General features: G+C 32.1%; 1 protein-coding gene across 1 annotated transcript in view; it reads right to left on the bottom strand.

Annotated features, from left to right (window-relative positions):
* Nucleotides 1–1,141: 1,141 nt before the first annotated feature.
* LOC133198463 (fibroleukin-like) overlaps nucleotides 1,142–16,906 on the bottom strand; it is a 116,731-nt gene continuing 100,966 nt past the window's right edge. The window contains exon 5 of the mRNA XM_061334552.1: nucleotides 1,142–1,314. Coding sequence (XP_061190536.1) covers nucleotides 1,142–1,314 — 173 coding nt within the window. The remainder of the gene's footprint in view (nucleotides 1,315–16,906) is intronic.

A 16,906-nucleotide genomic window follows, 5' to 3' on the forward strand; every position in this document is an offset into this window, starting at 1 on the left:
ATTTCATATATCAAAATAAACTAGAGACTTAGTGCTTTAATTTCCTATAACAAATTTTCTTTTTGAGAATCCAGGTATTAGAAAACAGACTTTGAGAAAATACAATGTTCTTGAATTTTGCAGAAAACATGCGTAGTTGTCTACCATCATCAAAGAATTAAAATATGAGCACAGCTCACGATCCAAAAATTAAAACATTTTTCTGATCTTCAAAAAGAATTCTTTCATTATTTAATTGCATATTTTGGATCAGAGGTTGTGCTCTACATGAAATATTGAAAAAATAACTAAACTTTTGGTCATTTTTAAGGGAATTTACCGGATATGGGAAAAATGACGCACTTTACGACGTCATAATGCATTAACTAGAGAGAAAATTACGTCATGTTTAATAGATACACGGTCACTAAGCGTTCAAGTTATAAATACAGCATTTTCAACCAAAAATGAGAATGAAATGCAATGTCGGAATTCACAGATTGTACTGGTGTCGGAGAAAACAGTTTCCACTGTAATACGTTTAATAATAGAGCAATCTTTATCCAAATTATCCGTCTAGGTATCTTCATGTGGTAGTGTTCGTAAATAAAAACGAAATATTTCTAATTGCCAATTTATTACAACACATATTATGTACAGCTTTAACTTGGTACATTTGGTAAGGAAAATAAAATAAAAATAATAAATTATTATTCTTTCAGCAAATAGTTTGACCACAAAATCCCCTCAAATCAAAATTCTTTACAAGTTTTCTCTCTTGATATATAACATTATCTAAAAAAGAAATTGAATAGAATCCCATGATAAATTTAAAATTGTCTCTTTTATTAGAAATGCTTTATCTGACTGATTGGTGGTCGTCATCAATTTGAGGCCTGGTCTCTCAATTTTTAATGTCCATCTGTTGTAAGTAAAAAAAAAATAATAAAAGTATTAAATAATGTTTAAGAAAAATAAAAGGGTATGTTTTATAAAAAAAGATAAAAAAAAAATGTTTTATAACAAAGTAAAGAATTAAATAATGTTTCAGAAAAAAAGAAGGGCATATTTTATACCTCTTACGAATATTCTAATACCTGTTTAAAATGTTCAAGGAAATACCAAGAGTAAATACTGGATATTAATATTTAGTTTTGTTTACCTAGTGACGTCTGATTAACATCATGGTCTGCCTCCCATTTGCCCCACTCTCTACTGTTGGATACCAAGGCCAGCTCCAGTTTGCCGGGGACCAGGGACCGTTGAGGAAGGCCTGGTGACAGGCGTTAAACCACCATCCTCCTCTTTTGTTACTGTCAGCAGCACAGTTATATCCTCCACTGTGTGGAGGAATCTTAAGGACAAGGAATTATATAAAAAGATATATATATATATATCTCTCTCTCCCTCTCTCATATTTTAACGATTTGATTATGGTTTGTCTCCTTATGCAAAAGCAAGATTTTATAATAATTTCACTATGTAAACTTAGATAATGTTCTTTTTAAATTTACTTTTATGGGTACTTAGTATCTCATAAGAATATTTTCTACTCCCTCCTCTTTATGAATACTTATATTAAAGGTCAAGTTTAATAATGTTTGCGGTTTCCTATTTTCTTAATGCTACAAGCTAAACTCGCTAAACTCATCTTTTTTTTTTAATTTTCAGATCACTTTCTTCCATGTATTTGATAAAGTTCATTGCTTCAAATAATAAAAAACGATTGCGTTAAGCCTCTTGTACTTTCAGTACGATAATGTATGTCTTTGCTTCGTGTCACAAAATGTTCAAAAAATATCTACGACAAGAGAGATAATTCTTCATGATTTAGTTCGAATTTGAAGTTTTGCATCAAGTAATTTAAACTTTACAGAAAACGGAGAAAACAACTGCTTACAGGTAGGCAATTGGTGCCGTCTTTCATTGTATAATTAGCAGTGCAGTCATTTCCATTTCTCTAATTTTTTAGATATTTTGCAAAAATAAAAAAATAAAAAAATAAATAAAATAAAATAAATTATTCATTTTTAATTGAAGGATACATTTAGAAAAAATAAATAAAAACAACATCTTGATTCTCTACACATGCATTTGGATGTTGAAATAAAAATATGCTTTAATTTCTGATTGACAATATTTATGTAGTTTTTGGAGATTAAGTCTTCCAACAATTTGTTTGCTTTCTCATATGTGTTAGATTTTCCTTACTGTACAAGATGTCCATATTTCTAATCTTTGATGCAGAATTTATTCAAATATTACGTATGGGAAGAAAATTACTGCAGCTGCCTTCAATTCAACATGAGACACTTTACTAATATATTGTTTGTTTATTCATTATTTTATCATTATATATTATTTTAAATTTATGTTTGTCATCTTTGTTTACAAACAATTTAATATATAAATAATCTATATCATTTTTCTTTAATTTCCTTTTTTCATTTACGCAAAAGACGCAGAAATTCTGGGTTTTTTCATTTTACGCATTGAATTGCAATCTTTTAACATTTCTGTAATTATTTATTTCATCTCGAAAATTTATATTTAAGTCTAAAATCAGTCAAAATTTTTAAGAAACAGCTTGAATTATATTACGAGCCATTAACGTATACAATTGAAACTTTTCAATATTCTTTCCAAAATAAGTATCACATAAAAAAGGTCATAAGAAATTGAATAATTTTACAAAACGGTTAAAAAAGGTAAGTATACTACGGAACGGTCAGTGAAGATCCCTGAATAATCAAGGAAAAAATTAAGAGATTATCACTGAAAGCAAGTTAACGGACAGGGAAGGGATCCAGAAAGTTAATTCTAATTCTACCGCTGAATGGTCCCCTGAATGTGACTGAATAACGACTGAAGAGTGAAAGGACAGGGAAGGGACCCAGAAAGCTAATTCTAATTCTACCGCTGAATGGTCCCCTGAATGTGACTGAATAACGACTGGAGAGTGAAAGATAACTTCATGGAAAGACACTGCAGTGTACAAGGCATTCAGTAGCTTATTTGTCACTTAATGGTCACTGATTATCGCCTTTCTGTCTTAACTGAATGGTCTATTTTTTTTTTTTTTTTACAGATTGGTTTAGAAAAGAAACTTAATGGCAATGCAAGGTTCTGAAGTGAAATAAATAACTAAGTGGAGAAAGAAAGATAACTATAAGTGATCCTTTAATGTTCTTTGAATGCCGCTTTTTAGTTTTCTCTTAATGTTTTTTTATAGACGGAATCTCACTGAAAGATTGCTAAATCGGCGTAATTTAATGACAATCAAACAATCAATCGGTCAATTCTCTGATTTTTAACTACGAGCAATACAACTTAACGTAGGTCGCGGGTTTGCAGGCCTTTTAAAAGTGTCCGAAAACATACCATGAAAATTAGTTATATGATTCCTCTGCCTTTGTTTTACATTCTCTGAAAATTTTATAAAATTCGTGTGCATCGTTTTCATGTAATTAAATTCCAAAGATGCCATTGTTGTAGTAACATTTTCGACGTTATTGTATTGAATTATATAGGAAAAACGCCGATTTCGGTCGTTTTCAGGTAAGATTTTTTTCTTCAAAAAATATCATTAACTTTTAAATGGTGCAGACGAAAATGTTCCCCCTTTGGTATCTTAAAATAGAATTGATTTCAAATAAATCTATGTGAAAAAATTAATATGTTTTCGAGATTGTTTTCTCGTAATTTAAATGTAGATAATTGCTTTTATATCGCAAAATGTAACATTTTTAAGAACTACGTCATTAAATATCGCGACGTCATGCTTGACGTCGTGAATATCGACCCTGTATACAGAGCAGAAAAACAAATTAAAATATTTTTAATTCACGTCTATCTGCTTTCATATGACCCACGAATCGTATCATAATAATTCAATAGCAATGAAATGATTATTAGACATGTTTCTCTTCTAATATTCTTTGTATCTCTCATATTAGTGAAAATTATCTCAATCAGTTATCGACGATCAATCCTTTAGTTTCTTACTTTCAATGTATTTCCTTTATGTGTAGTTTTCTTACCGTTTCTTTTCTTTTTGTTTTGTTTTCTTTTCTTTTTCGTAGATAAGTATCCTACATTTGGCTATGTATTTTTTTAGTGCGCTGGTGGAAAACAGTTATCCTCTTATTCAAGTATACATATGAAATGTTTTTATTTAGAACATTCAGCAATGAGCTCATAGCTACGATAATTTCTTAATGAATGAATTTCCGCCAAATATCGTCCCGGCTAAATACATGGTATTTTCAGTATATATTTAAAAAAAATGTTTTTATTTATTTTTACATATAGACATAACTTTTAAAAAAAATCTTAACTTGATTTTATGATTATACGTATAAAAATAGAAAAAAAAAAACAAAACAAAAAAAAAACAAACAAACAAACAAACAAACAAACAAACGAACGAGACATTTTTAGAGGGGTAAATGTGACGAGAATCTAAAAATTAATTTTATCTGACGCAATCAACAGGCAGATTTTTTTTTTGGGGGGGGGGGGGAGTTCAAAAGACTTTCAATGTATATAACATTAATTCGACTGGTTGGACATGGAAAGCAAAGTAGCGAAGAAAATCTGTAGATAACAGCATTGTAAGCCGTTATTTACACAGATACTTTGGGTTTTGACAGCCCCCCTCCTTCCATTATTTTTCTTTTTAAATCTGGGGTCGAGTCACCCTTTTCCTATTTTCGAATTCTAATATGATCTATATGTTATCAATAATGTAACCCTTTTGTCTTTATAAACTGTTTTTAAATATATCGTTTTTGACTGATACATAAAAATGCCCCCCCCCTTTTTTCTTTTTAAATCTTGGGTCGAGTCACTTTTTTCCTATTTTTGTATCCTAACATGTACTATATGCTATCGATAATGTAACCCTTTTGTCTCTATAAGCTGTTTTTAAATATATTGTTTCGACTGATACATAAGAAGAGAGATTTTCTCGTCGTTTAACTTAAACTTCGGATGATTATTTATCTAAAGCATAAGAAAACATGAACTATGCAGACATCAATATTTTTGTTTTTTACACATTGTTCTTCCGTTTCGTATTTCCATTTAATTTTTATGTGCCCCCGATTAGTAAATATTTCGATTAAATCACCCTCATCTAAGGGTATCTTTACGGCCTATGGGTAAATTGTCGGTATTAGAATACAAAATAAAAGGTGACTCGCCCCTTGATTTAAAGAGAAAAAAATGGAAAGGGGGGATCCATATCCCAATTGCCTGTGTTTACTTACAGGATGTCGATGTCGCTAAAAAATATATTAGTTTATGTTTCATAGTACCTTAGCAGTTTTTAATTTGTGATAAACCTTTAAATATATTTTTAAAATGTCCTTTTTAAAAATAAAGGTTAAACTTTTAATGTAACAGGTGTATTTGCGATTGTTTATATAATGATTTCTTTATTGATTAAGCAAACTGTTATTTCAAATACTTTCAAAGGAAAAGAGGTCAGTTGAAACTTGTGCCCATATCGTTTCGCAATACCATGTGAAATCTAATCAATCGCAATTTCGCGGACCTTTCCGAAAAGCCGAAAATTCCGAGCGATTGATAACACATAATGAAACGCCACCTAATACTTCAAGTGTTGGATTCGAATCGTAATAACCCTTCATTATATTTGATAAATTCAGTTTGTTCTATAAATAATATTACACTAAACTACCACTCCCAACAAAAATTATATCTAAATATTGTATCGACTATACATTCAAATCGTAAAAAAACCTTCATTATTTGTGATAAGTTGTGCCTTAAGGGGGACCGACCCTCTGATAAGAGAGATAACTTTCCAAGTAAAATATCCTAGTATTACTCATAGTTTACTTTATCAGAGTTTAATTATCGAGACCTTTGAGCAGTCAATTCGATCAAACTTAACATAAGATGGAAACATTACCATATATTTCCTTTGACTGTACTTTTCAAATTGTTTTATTATGTTTGACGGAAAAAAAAAAAAAAAAAAAAAAAAAAAAAAAAAAAAAAAAATTAAATCCAGTTTTAAAACCCTTAAAAATTGAATAAGTTCTATCTTTTTAACGATCATTTTAAAAATGGTTTAATGTATCAAGCACCAAATGTAGAATTTTTATTAGTATTACATTTTTTTTCCAATGAAAAAATATTTTTAGGAAATAACTCTTGCTAACAGATGTATTGTTTTCTTTCAACCACATATAACATTGTGATATTCTGACTTAGGAAGCAGCGCTTCATTATGATTTCTAATATGAATTTAGTAGGTATGACACTAAATATTATTTTCATATACACCGCATATTTCTAATTTTATGTTGTGATAATAAATTATTACTCTTTCTAATTTCTGTGTTAAAATTTCTTCATATTATGATCTGACATAAAAATCATTTCTGAAAAAATAAGCAGCGCTTCATACCTCATACTATTTTTCATTTGATTTTGATGCTATAGCTCTTGATGGAAATCAATGTTGGGAAGATTAAAAAATTTTCGTGAAATTTGGAGCAGAGGGTCATTAGTCCTTAAATTATATAACAATAAAATACCAATTCCAACAAAAGTTATAGCTGGATAATGATGTACTGAAATTTCTTTTTCATTGTGAAGTCATAATCAAAAGTGCACAAGAAAGACGCCCAAACCATATAAATTGTGTACCCAGTTTTAATGATGTCAGCAAACCCGCGACCTACGTTAATAAACTTATAATTGGCATTTTTAAGCGCCAAGCGCAGCGCAAATCGCTTACTGGTATCTTAAAACTACTTGTGTTAGGAACCTAGGAAGAAATAGTTTGTGTAAAGGTGTGCGTGCGTTGCCAGTTTGACTGTTTGGCAACTTTATGAGCACTAAATAAAACAGAATGAAACAATGCTGTATACGTTCAGAAAGATTAGAATGTGGAGTTTCATTTGTTTATACTTGATATTAATATACTATCTTTTCTTTTCGGGGTTGTTGAATTTTTTATTATAGAACTAAGAGAAAAAATACGCGTCAATTATTTTAAGTATTCCTTTTCAACGAACCCACCAGTGCTGTGGATATTTTATTCCTATCAGCATATTTAAGTTAAGATTGATGTAAAGCATCAAAGGTCCTTAAAATTTTCACTGAAATATTTTAAAGTATTTCAACAAAAAAGAGTCCAAAATGTACTCTTGAATTTTTAATGACATATTTTTATTCCGAAGAAGAAAAATATTTTTTTTTTTAAATAAAGTGATATTTACAAATCAGATACATATATTGTGAGATCAAAAGTCAAGACTAATTTTTCGATGCAAATACATTATAAATCATGTACATGTACATGAAAAACACAGATAGAAGGATAGCACTGAATGTTTTATCATTGAACGAAGAAGCTATATATAACATCTTTATATTCAAAATGTATATTTACCAATTATCTCTGACAAAATGCGTAAACTCTTCGGGTGCTTTTTTTTTTTTTTTTTTTTTTTTTTTTTTTTTTTTTTTAGATTTTTGTCATATGATGATGCCGATATGTTGCACAGCTCGATGAATGTAAAGTGTTAAAAGAATGTGTAATGCACAACTGTAGCGTATTCAAAACAAAATGTAATAGTTTAAGTTTTATTTATCATTAATAAATACAGTAAGCTCGTAGCGATTGTGTAAATATCTTACACACTTCATTGAATGTACTTCATGAAAAATCCTTTCAATAAGATTTAATATGAGAAAAAAAAAAGAGATATGCTAAAAAGCCATTAAGACAGAATATTTTGTTATTTTTGATATTTTTTATTCATAACTTCAATTTGAAACACTCGTGAACAGGGAATGAATTTATTATTTAAAATTATCACCATAACATTTTAGCTATCAGTGTTGCACATTAATGAGAGGAATATCAACAACATTTTCAAGACTTTAGTGTTCAAAATTATTCAAAATATACATTTTCCAGCAGATGTATAGTTAAATGTTTAGTCTGAATTTGGTGGGTAAACTCGTCGACCCCCCCCCCCCCTTTCAAATGCTTGCGATTTATATGCAAAGCTACCTCTTATAGATTCCTAAGGCGATGGAGAGAGAAAATATTTTGTACATTTTTTTTTTCGTTTCTATCTATTTTTTTCATGTTTGAGAAATACGTAGCTGTTTGGACTAAATATTTGTCACTTTATTATGTTTATATTGTTTTTTTTAAGAAACGTAGAAATATTATCTTGCAATTACATGCATATGAAGTTGATCGATCTTTCGACAGTAGAAGAGAGGTAAACTGCTTAAAATAAAGGGGCATAAAACGATGTTGGATTTCATATCCCATCAGGAAATTTTCATGACTCACATGTTGCTGTTGTGTTTCAGTCTAGTAAATTGAAACTGAAAACAACGGATGGACGTAGGTATGTTAAGGCAGTACCCAGATCATTTTTTGGCGAATTTAGACTTTTTCCGTAAAATTTAACATTGATAAATCGGAAAAGCCATAGATAAAACATATAATATTATTATCCATTGAATAGACGCCATTGAGTCCTAGGGTAAAAGAAGCATTCACCACGACGTCATCACGTTACATCTATAAATAGAAAAATTACCTTAACGAAAAAGTGAAAATTTCAACACTACCCCGGTGATTATTCATTTCTTTTTGTGAAAATAATTATGTAAAAACATCACTGGGTCATGAAAAGTGCTGCTAGAATCCTACTCTCCCGACACAGAAAAAATTATTACAAAGTCTCGCATGAAACCTTACCAAAATTTTTACATTTTGTACATACGATCAAGGAATTGTCATCAATTCATGTTAAACACAAGATTCTAGCAGTACTTTCAAAGTATTACAGAATATAAGCTTTCGATACAAACAAAAGTCATGTTGCAAAGTATGCGGCGTCGTGTTGAACTTTTGAATTTTTGTTGATATAGAACGACAGAGGAAAGGCTGATCGGTGTTTCAAAACACTGCCTGTGTTCATTTTAAGAAAACATGATAAGAATAAATCAGCATACCTGATTCTTAATCTTTAATTCCTTATGAATCACACATGACACTCACAGTATATGCTTTAAAACTCCCATTTCATATATTTGTTTACATGAATTCTCGTCACGTTAAGATTCACTCTGCAAATATTTGATCAATAGTTATGACGTCATGGGTTTGGTATTTATACCCTGCGATACATACTTAGCTATTTATACCACCCAAAAACGACAACATTTAGTTTATATGATGTTTTGAATGATTTCATCTATTTCTTGGACCTGAAATTATACTTTAAATACAGATATGAAGAAATCATTATCTCTTATGTTCACGTCATACAGCTTACCATGACGTCATATTGTATACGCATGTAGGGTATCTGGGTGTAGCCTTAACACACCCGCGTAACGATTCCTAATTATGTAAAATGTAGAGATTACACGAAAAGTCTAGAGATGTCTAACTTTTTCTATCTGCATAATTGTAATGATGTTAAAGAAAAAGAAAACTAGAAGCAAGTGCTCCTCATAACTGCAAACTATCTCTTAAAGGAACGCTGGGCGAAGAGTAAATTCGGATTGTTCACATCGCTCCAAATCATTTTTTTCCCATAATAACTTCCGGAAATGCAATTTAACACAAATAGACTGTATTTTTCCATAACTGCGTTACTGCTCTTTCTTGCGATCAACAAATTTAACTTCAAAAATAAAAAAAAAGTAACTGACTTTCTGTCATTAAATTTACCGAGATAATAAATTTGACGCTCTTTGTTAAGGTATGTCACTCGTGAAATTAATTATATCAAGGGTTTTTAAGAACTATATTTTAGATAAGTATTCATAGAGCATGACTAAACTTTGGGGTCTAGTGCGCATCTTATTGAGCAACGGTACAATGACTTTGACCTTTTTTGCACTTAAATTGTGACTCTTAGGTTAATCAGTTTAACCTATACATGTATCATATTTTACCAGATATAATCATTGCACTAAATATATTCTTGTTTACATAAAACAGTTTGAATAAAATTTAAGAAATAAGGTATCATTTTTAAACATATGTCGGGATATAAATACGGGTTGGTCACGAGATGAGATCAAATTCCATAAAGCCCAAGGGGTTTTATGGTAAATTTGATCTCGTACCAACCCGTATTTATATCCCGATAGATGTTTTAAAATGATACCTTATTACTTATATTTAATATTTGCCTGATTATAATCTGTGTCGCGTGAAATGTTTTATTTTTCAAACTCAACGGCACGAGTTTGATCGATTGATTGACCCTTTATGATGTTATTGAGAAATTACCTCGAACATTTATGACGTGAGGAACCCGTGTTTATACGGATATAGATATGCGTTGCTCTCAATAGTGTTATATAAAAGAAAACATTTGCAAATGTAAATATTTATCATTGTACGGATCAGGCAAAATAATGTTCATAAATTATTGTATGACCTTTTTGCACTTAAAAGTATTATATTTAAGGGTATTAAAAATATAAATAGGCAATATTGTTTTCTTGTATCAAGCTTTTTATGAGTTCAGTGCTGATTGGTTAGAAGTATTGTGTAGCTTAAAATAATGAAAGAAAAAATGGTACCAGTGATGTAAATTTTGAGATATTGGTAAAAATATACGATTTTCGGGCAAAAAACAGCATGAGTTTTATTTTGACTTCTTTAATATATCTTCATTTTTTTGACAAAGAGTGAATATGTAAAATGTGTTCTAAAAGTATATATTGAAACATATATTTCAAATTCCTAGCGTATACATAACGGGGAAAAATTTCTCTGAGTAAAAGTTTGTATGGTTAAATTCCCAGACATTAAAATTAACAAATGTATAGATTTGTAGAACTTTCTATTAAATATCCTTCCACCACAAGAAATAGTTCCCCATAAATCTTGTTTCTTTATGATTTTGTGATCAGTTTTTAAATTGAATGTGTTATAATTTACATCGTTTAATTCAAATATGTAATAAAAAAATGAAATTGTAAAAAAATAGTTTTGAAGTGAGAGGTTATTACTGAACTTTATTTAAAAGCTAACGACGCAGCACAGTTAAGGCTGCAGTAAAGAGGCGGGGCCTAATTTTTACGGGAAATGCTTACTATGACATCACACAAAAATATAAGTTCTTTAAATTACCACAAAATGAAATGATTTGCTATTTTAAACTTATGAATAGCTTTAAACTACATCAATACTAACTAGTGCATGCATTATTGTCGTTGGTTAAATCCCACACAGCAATTATAAACAATTTACTGATCGCAATGCACTTGTCAATGTGACGTCATATCGGAAAATTTGACGCAGTTTGTATGCAGTGAGAGGCGGATCAAGTTATATTTATACAGTAAAAAATGTATTTTGGTATTAAATAAAATATAAATTGTAGATATATAAGAGGTCATAAACTTGGATGCGATGTCTGTTTTATGATTTTATTCATATACGTCCCGTACATTCCCTAGACAAGCGATACTGTCGTATGTATGTATGCAGATTCATTGAAGGGTAATAGAAGGGTCGTAATAAATCGATATATTGCAAGGGCATACCCTCAATGAATTATGACAAGCTTTTACACATAAACTCAAGAAGTATGAAGATATTTGAAAAGTGCTGCGAACCTGTTGAAATCTTGCAAATGAATTAATTACATCTATATTTAATGTACTTGACCAGCAAAATATTCAACATACGGTCTAACAAATGTAATTTTAGCAATTAGATAGTAGAATCTTTATAGGTTCGCAGCACTTTTCACAAACTACAAAGAGTGTTGAAAATAATTATATGTTAAACTTAGATTTTTAACTTGGTTATGCCCTTGCAGTATTAGAATTTATAGATGACCTCAATACTTCAGGTATATTTGCTAAAATCACGTGACTGCCACATCACGTGACAAGTCTTAATAAGAAATCTGATCGTCCTCAACATTTAGTTTTCAATCACATTGCATTTGTCCGATAATAGTAAAGTCCTAAAAGAAATGCCCATCCTTGTAAAGGATGTATTTTCTATCTAATAAATTCGCCGATATTTCCATTTGGCACCTTAACTGTGCTGCGGAGTGTCATACTTTAAATAGCAACGTATAATATCATACGACGTTCTGAGATGTCACAGTCTCAAACCTTCAAATATATCCTCGTGCGATTTAAAAAGGTGGGTATAAGTTTTATTTTAAAGTGAATATGTATCAAACAACTGTGCTCGCCTCAGCAGTCGCACCGTCATAAAATTACTTATTCCAATACAACAGGAAAATTTATCAATTTAAATTCAAAATAATTCTGATGAACATTGCTTAGCGCTCCCCAGTACTTTCAGCTAAGATTTTTGTCTAAAGTTAATAGCATAAAAACACAAAACTTTTTAAAGCATTCATCACGAGAAATTAAAAACTAGGCTCTCTGATATATTACACATGAAAATAGACTTTCCTGAAAATCATAAACTGTACGATTGATTGACTGATTGTATGTTGTTTAGCGTCCCATTCGAGAATTTTTCACTCATATAGATATTTTTAAAACTTTTTTTAGTTTTGGAAAATGCAAAAAGTCTCATGGGTCTAGATCTGGAGAGTATGGTGGCTGTTGCAAGACGGTTACCTTCTCCAACTTTAAAAACTGCTTCAAATGCTTAGATGTATGCGATAGAACATTATCATGAAGTAGACAGACATGCCTAAATCCTGACACATGTCGTTGTTTATGATAATATTTCTTGAGTTTTTTAATATAACATCTCGGTAATAACGACCTATAACACTTCGGCGCCGGAATTTGTACGACTATACCGTCACAGGAGAAGAATATGATAACGACCTATAACACTTCGGCGCCGGGATTTGTACGACTATATCGTCACAGGAGAAGAATATGATAACGACCTATAACACTTTTGCCCTTCGGCGCCGGGATTTGTACGACTATACCGTCACAGGAGAAGAATATGATAACGACCTATAACACTTCGGCGCCGGGATTTGTACGACTATACCGTCACAGGAGAAGAATATGATAACGACCTATAACACTTCGGCGCAGGGATTTGTACGACGATACCGTGACAGGAGAAGAATATGATAACGACCTATAACACTTCGGCGCCGGGATTTGTACGACTATACCGTCACAGGAGAAGAATATGATAACGACCTATAACACTTCGGCGCCGGGATTTGTACGACTATACCGTGACAGGAGAAGAATATGATAACGACCTATAACACTTCAGCACCGGGATTTGTACGACTATACCGTGACAGGAGAAGAATATGATAACGACCTATAACACTTCGGCGCCGGGATTTGTACGACTATATCGTCACAGGAGAAGAATATGATAACGACCTATAACACTTTTGCCCTTCGGCGCCGGGATTTGTACGACTATACCGTCACAGGAGAAGAATATGATAACGACCTATAACACTTTTGCCCTTCGGCGCCGGGATTTGTACGACTATACCGTCACAGGAGAAGAATATGATAACGACCTATAACACTTCGGCGCCGGGATTTGTACGACTATACCGTCACAGGAGAAGAATATGATAACGACCTATAACACTTCGGCGCAGGGATTTGTACGACGATACCGTGACAGGAGAAGAATATGATAACGACCTATAACACTTCGGCGCCGGGATTTGTACGACTATACCGTCACAGGAGAAGAATATGATAACGACCTATAACACTTCGGCGCCGGGATTTGTACGACTATACCGTCACAGGAGAAGAATATGATAACGACCTATAACACTTCAGCACCGGGATTTGTACGACTATACCGTGACAGGAGAAGAATATGATAACGACCTATAACACTTCGGCGCCGGGATTTGTACGACTATATCGTCACAGGAGAAGAATATGATAACGACCTATAACACTTTTGCCCTTCGGCGCCGGGATTTGTACGACTATACCGTCACAGGAGAAGAATATGATAACGACCTATAACACTTTTTCCCCTCGGCGCCGGGATTTGTACGACTATACCGTCACAGGAGAAGAATATGATAACGACCTATAACACTTCGGCGCCGGGATTTGTATGACTATACCGTGACAGGAGAAGAATATGATAACGACCTATAACACTTTTGCCCCTCGGCGCCGGGATTTGTACGACTATACCGTGACAGGAGAAGAATATGATAACGACCTATAACACTTCGGCGCCGGGATTTGTACGACTATACCGTGACAGGAGAAGAATATGCAACAAAGAACCCTCTTTGAGCTTATGGTTCTTTTGGTAAATACAGACCTTCTATCGTGTTAAGTTAGCCATATTTTGTTTCCAATTTTTCTTACTGGTTCGAAAAAGTGAACCCAAGTTCCGCCCCAGTAACAATATTTGCAAATTGTCTTTGATTGAATTTTGGAAACATTTTGAGCAGTTATTTAGCGGTCTGTATTCGTACCCGTTTTTGTCATCTATTAATGCATGCAGTATCCATCTGGCAGAAATCTTTCGTACATAAAAAAAAAAAACCGCTTCAAAATGAGATTCACCCTGAATAGCGATATGCCAACAGCTTTGACAATATCACGAATCGTATTTGCTATCACTTTAAATTATTTCCCTAACTTTTGAGACATTCACCTTGCCTGTTACAGTCACATGTCGGCCAGATTTTATTGCATCTGGACTCTGTGCCAGTCAGAAATTTCCTTCTCCCCCTACAAACTATTTCATAAGATACCTTATCAGACCAATATTTTCAACCTGTTTCCCAACCACTTTTACAACAGTTGTGAACGACTGGCTCTATTGAAATGACTATATGTTTAAAACCATGTTGAACTGAGAGTATCCTCATCCGTTCAAAGCGTTATCGCGCTGTGGTACAATACACATTACATATCGAACAGTCCTCGTATATAAGTTTGCCTTTATTGTTCATGGTAGTACTTTAGAATTGATTATTATTTTAATGGCAACGGACCTAGGCTAAAAAGCTAAGATCATCAGAAGTTTTTTTTCCCCCTCAGGAATCAGTTAATTTAGTGTTTAAAATATTACCTGATATGTCAGATAATTACATCGATTTTCATTATAATTAATCGGAGAATTTCATTTTTTTTCCTAATAAAAAGCAGATTTGTCAGTTTCAAATTTATTTACAAGAAAGGCATCTTTTACAGAACATATTAAAAATAAAAAGTAAATAATAAAGATAGTTATTAACTTAAGGGAGTTCCTTAAATTGCCGAAACATTTAAAAACCGATTATATGTATACATCTTAAGAGAACGATGTCCGAATCAAAATATGTAAAATATAATAATTTATTAAGATAAAAAAAGTCCTTCTGGTCAAAACAGATGTAAAAGTGTAGCGGAAAAAAATCCCATGGCATTTTGTCTGTGGCTGCTTCTCTCTCTTTCTTTATCTTTGTCTGTTGAATACAAAGGAATAACATTCTAAGAATTAATAAAGTAAAAGATATATACCGACTGTTCTAGGAATTAATATCAAGACCTCAATCCTCAAATATCTAAAACAAAACATTTGTTTAAAATGTTGAGGTCATGAAAAGAAGATGAAGATAACGAACAGTGATCGATCTCAAAATATCTGTAATCAATGCAAATCTGTTAAGAGGTCATAAAACACAAAAAGACCCAGGGAAATTCCAGAGGTGAGAAAGTATACAGCATAATATATATTTACCTAGCGAGGTTTGGCCATCAGCATTGTTTCTTTTATATCTGCCTCGGTCATCACTGTATGATCCCATGAACTGATCCAGTCTCCCTGAGTCATCATCATCGTTTATTTTATATCTGCTGCGGTCATCACTGTAGGATCCCAGGAGCTGATCCAGTCTCCCTGAGACCAGGGACAGCTGAGGAAGGCGAGATTGCAATCATTGAACCACCAGCCTCCTTTATTCACAGTCTCCTCCCGATCTGTCTTTGTCTCTGTCTGAGGTACTAAAGTATATCCCTGACAGGGGGATACTCTGTGTTTAACATACTGTTACCTACAGAATTAAATATAACATAATATACAGTCACTTCAAATTCGTATCTATTTATTGCCAATAATACTGACATACGCCCATTGTAACTCATTGTCATCAATCTGAGTGTAAATAATACATCATCTGTGCTGAGAAAATACAGGAATAACCTGTACAGTGTAAAGTAAATTGTCTGGAAAATATTTTTCAAAATGCACAAAATAAGTAAAAAGTTGCTAAAACGATTGTGAATTTAAGATATTTGCAATTCTTAGAAAGTATCATTTTGAAATGAATTCAATATAATTTTTGAAATGCATGTAAATTCCCAGTCATTTTTTCAGTTCTCTTACTTAAAAGAAATTTATATGCAGAGAAAAAATAAACAGTAGTAATTATTAACAAGATAACGTTTTATTATGTATAAATTGTGGGTTTTTTAACACAGTACATGTATGTACTCGGGCACAAAGTTGTTGAAAGTGTGAATGGCGCGGATAATGAAATCCGAATTAATGAAAGGACCTGGTTTAAATACAATGATTATAAAGGTCTGTTTGGTGCAGTGGAGCTAAGTCGGTGAGTGCTTTCTTAGCAAACAGTAAGAGTTAGAATTCACTCATGTATTGTACTGCCAGCCAATAAACTCATTACTATATACGTATGTAAGAATGTGATATCTTTGTCAGCCTTTATTTAAAAAAAGGAAAGTATCGTCAAAATCTAAACTTGTTACATTTGAACTGGTTAAACAATAATATGTAATCATTTGTACATCATATTGAACGAAATTATGTACATTAATATTTAACTTTCTGTCATCTGCGAAATCTATGTTTACAGCCCTCTCTCTCTCTCTCTCTCTCTCACACACACACACACACACACCCTCACACACACACACACACACACACATACGT

Source organism: Saccostrea echinata, unplaced genomic scaffold, assembly GCF_033153115.1.
Source record: "Saccostrea echinata isolate AGI-Se365-2 ecotype Australia unplaced genomic scaffold, CSIRO_AGI_Sech_v1 ptg000033l, whole genome shotgun sequence".
Taxonomy (NCBI): Eukaryota; Metazoa; Mollusca; class Bivalvia; order Ostreida; family Ostreidae; genus Saccostrea; species Saccostrea echinata.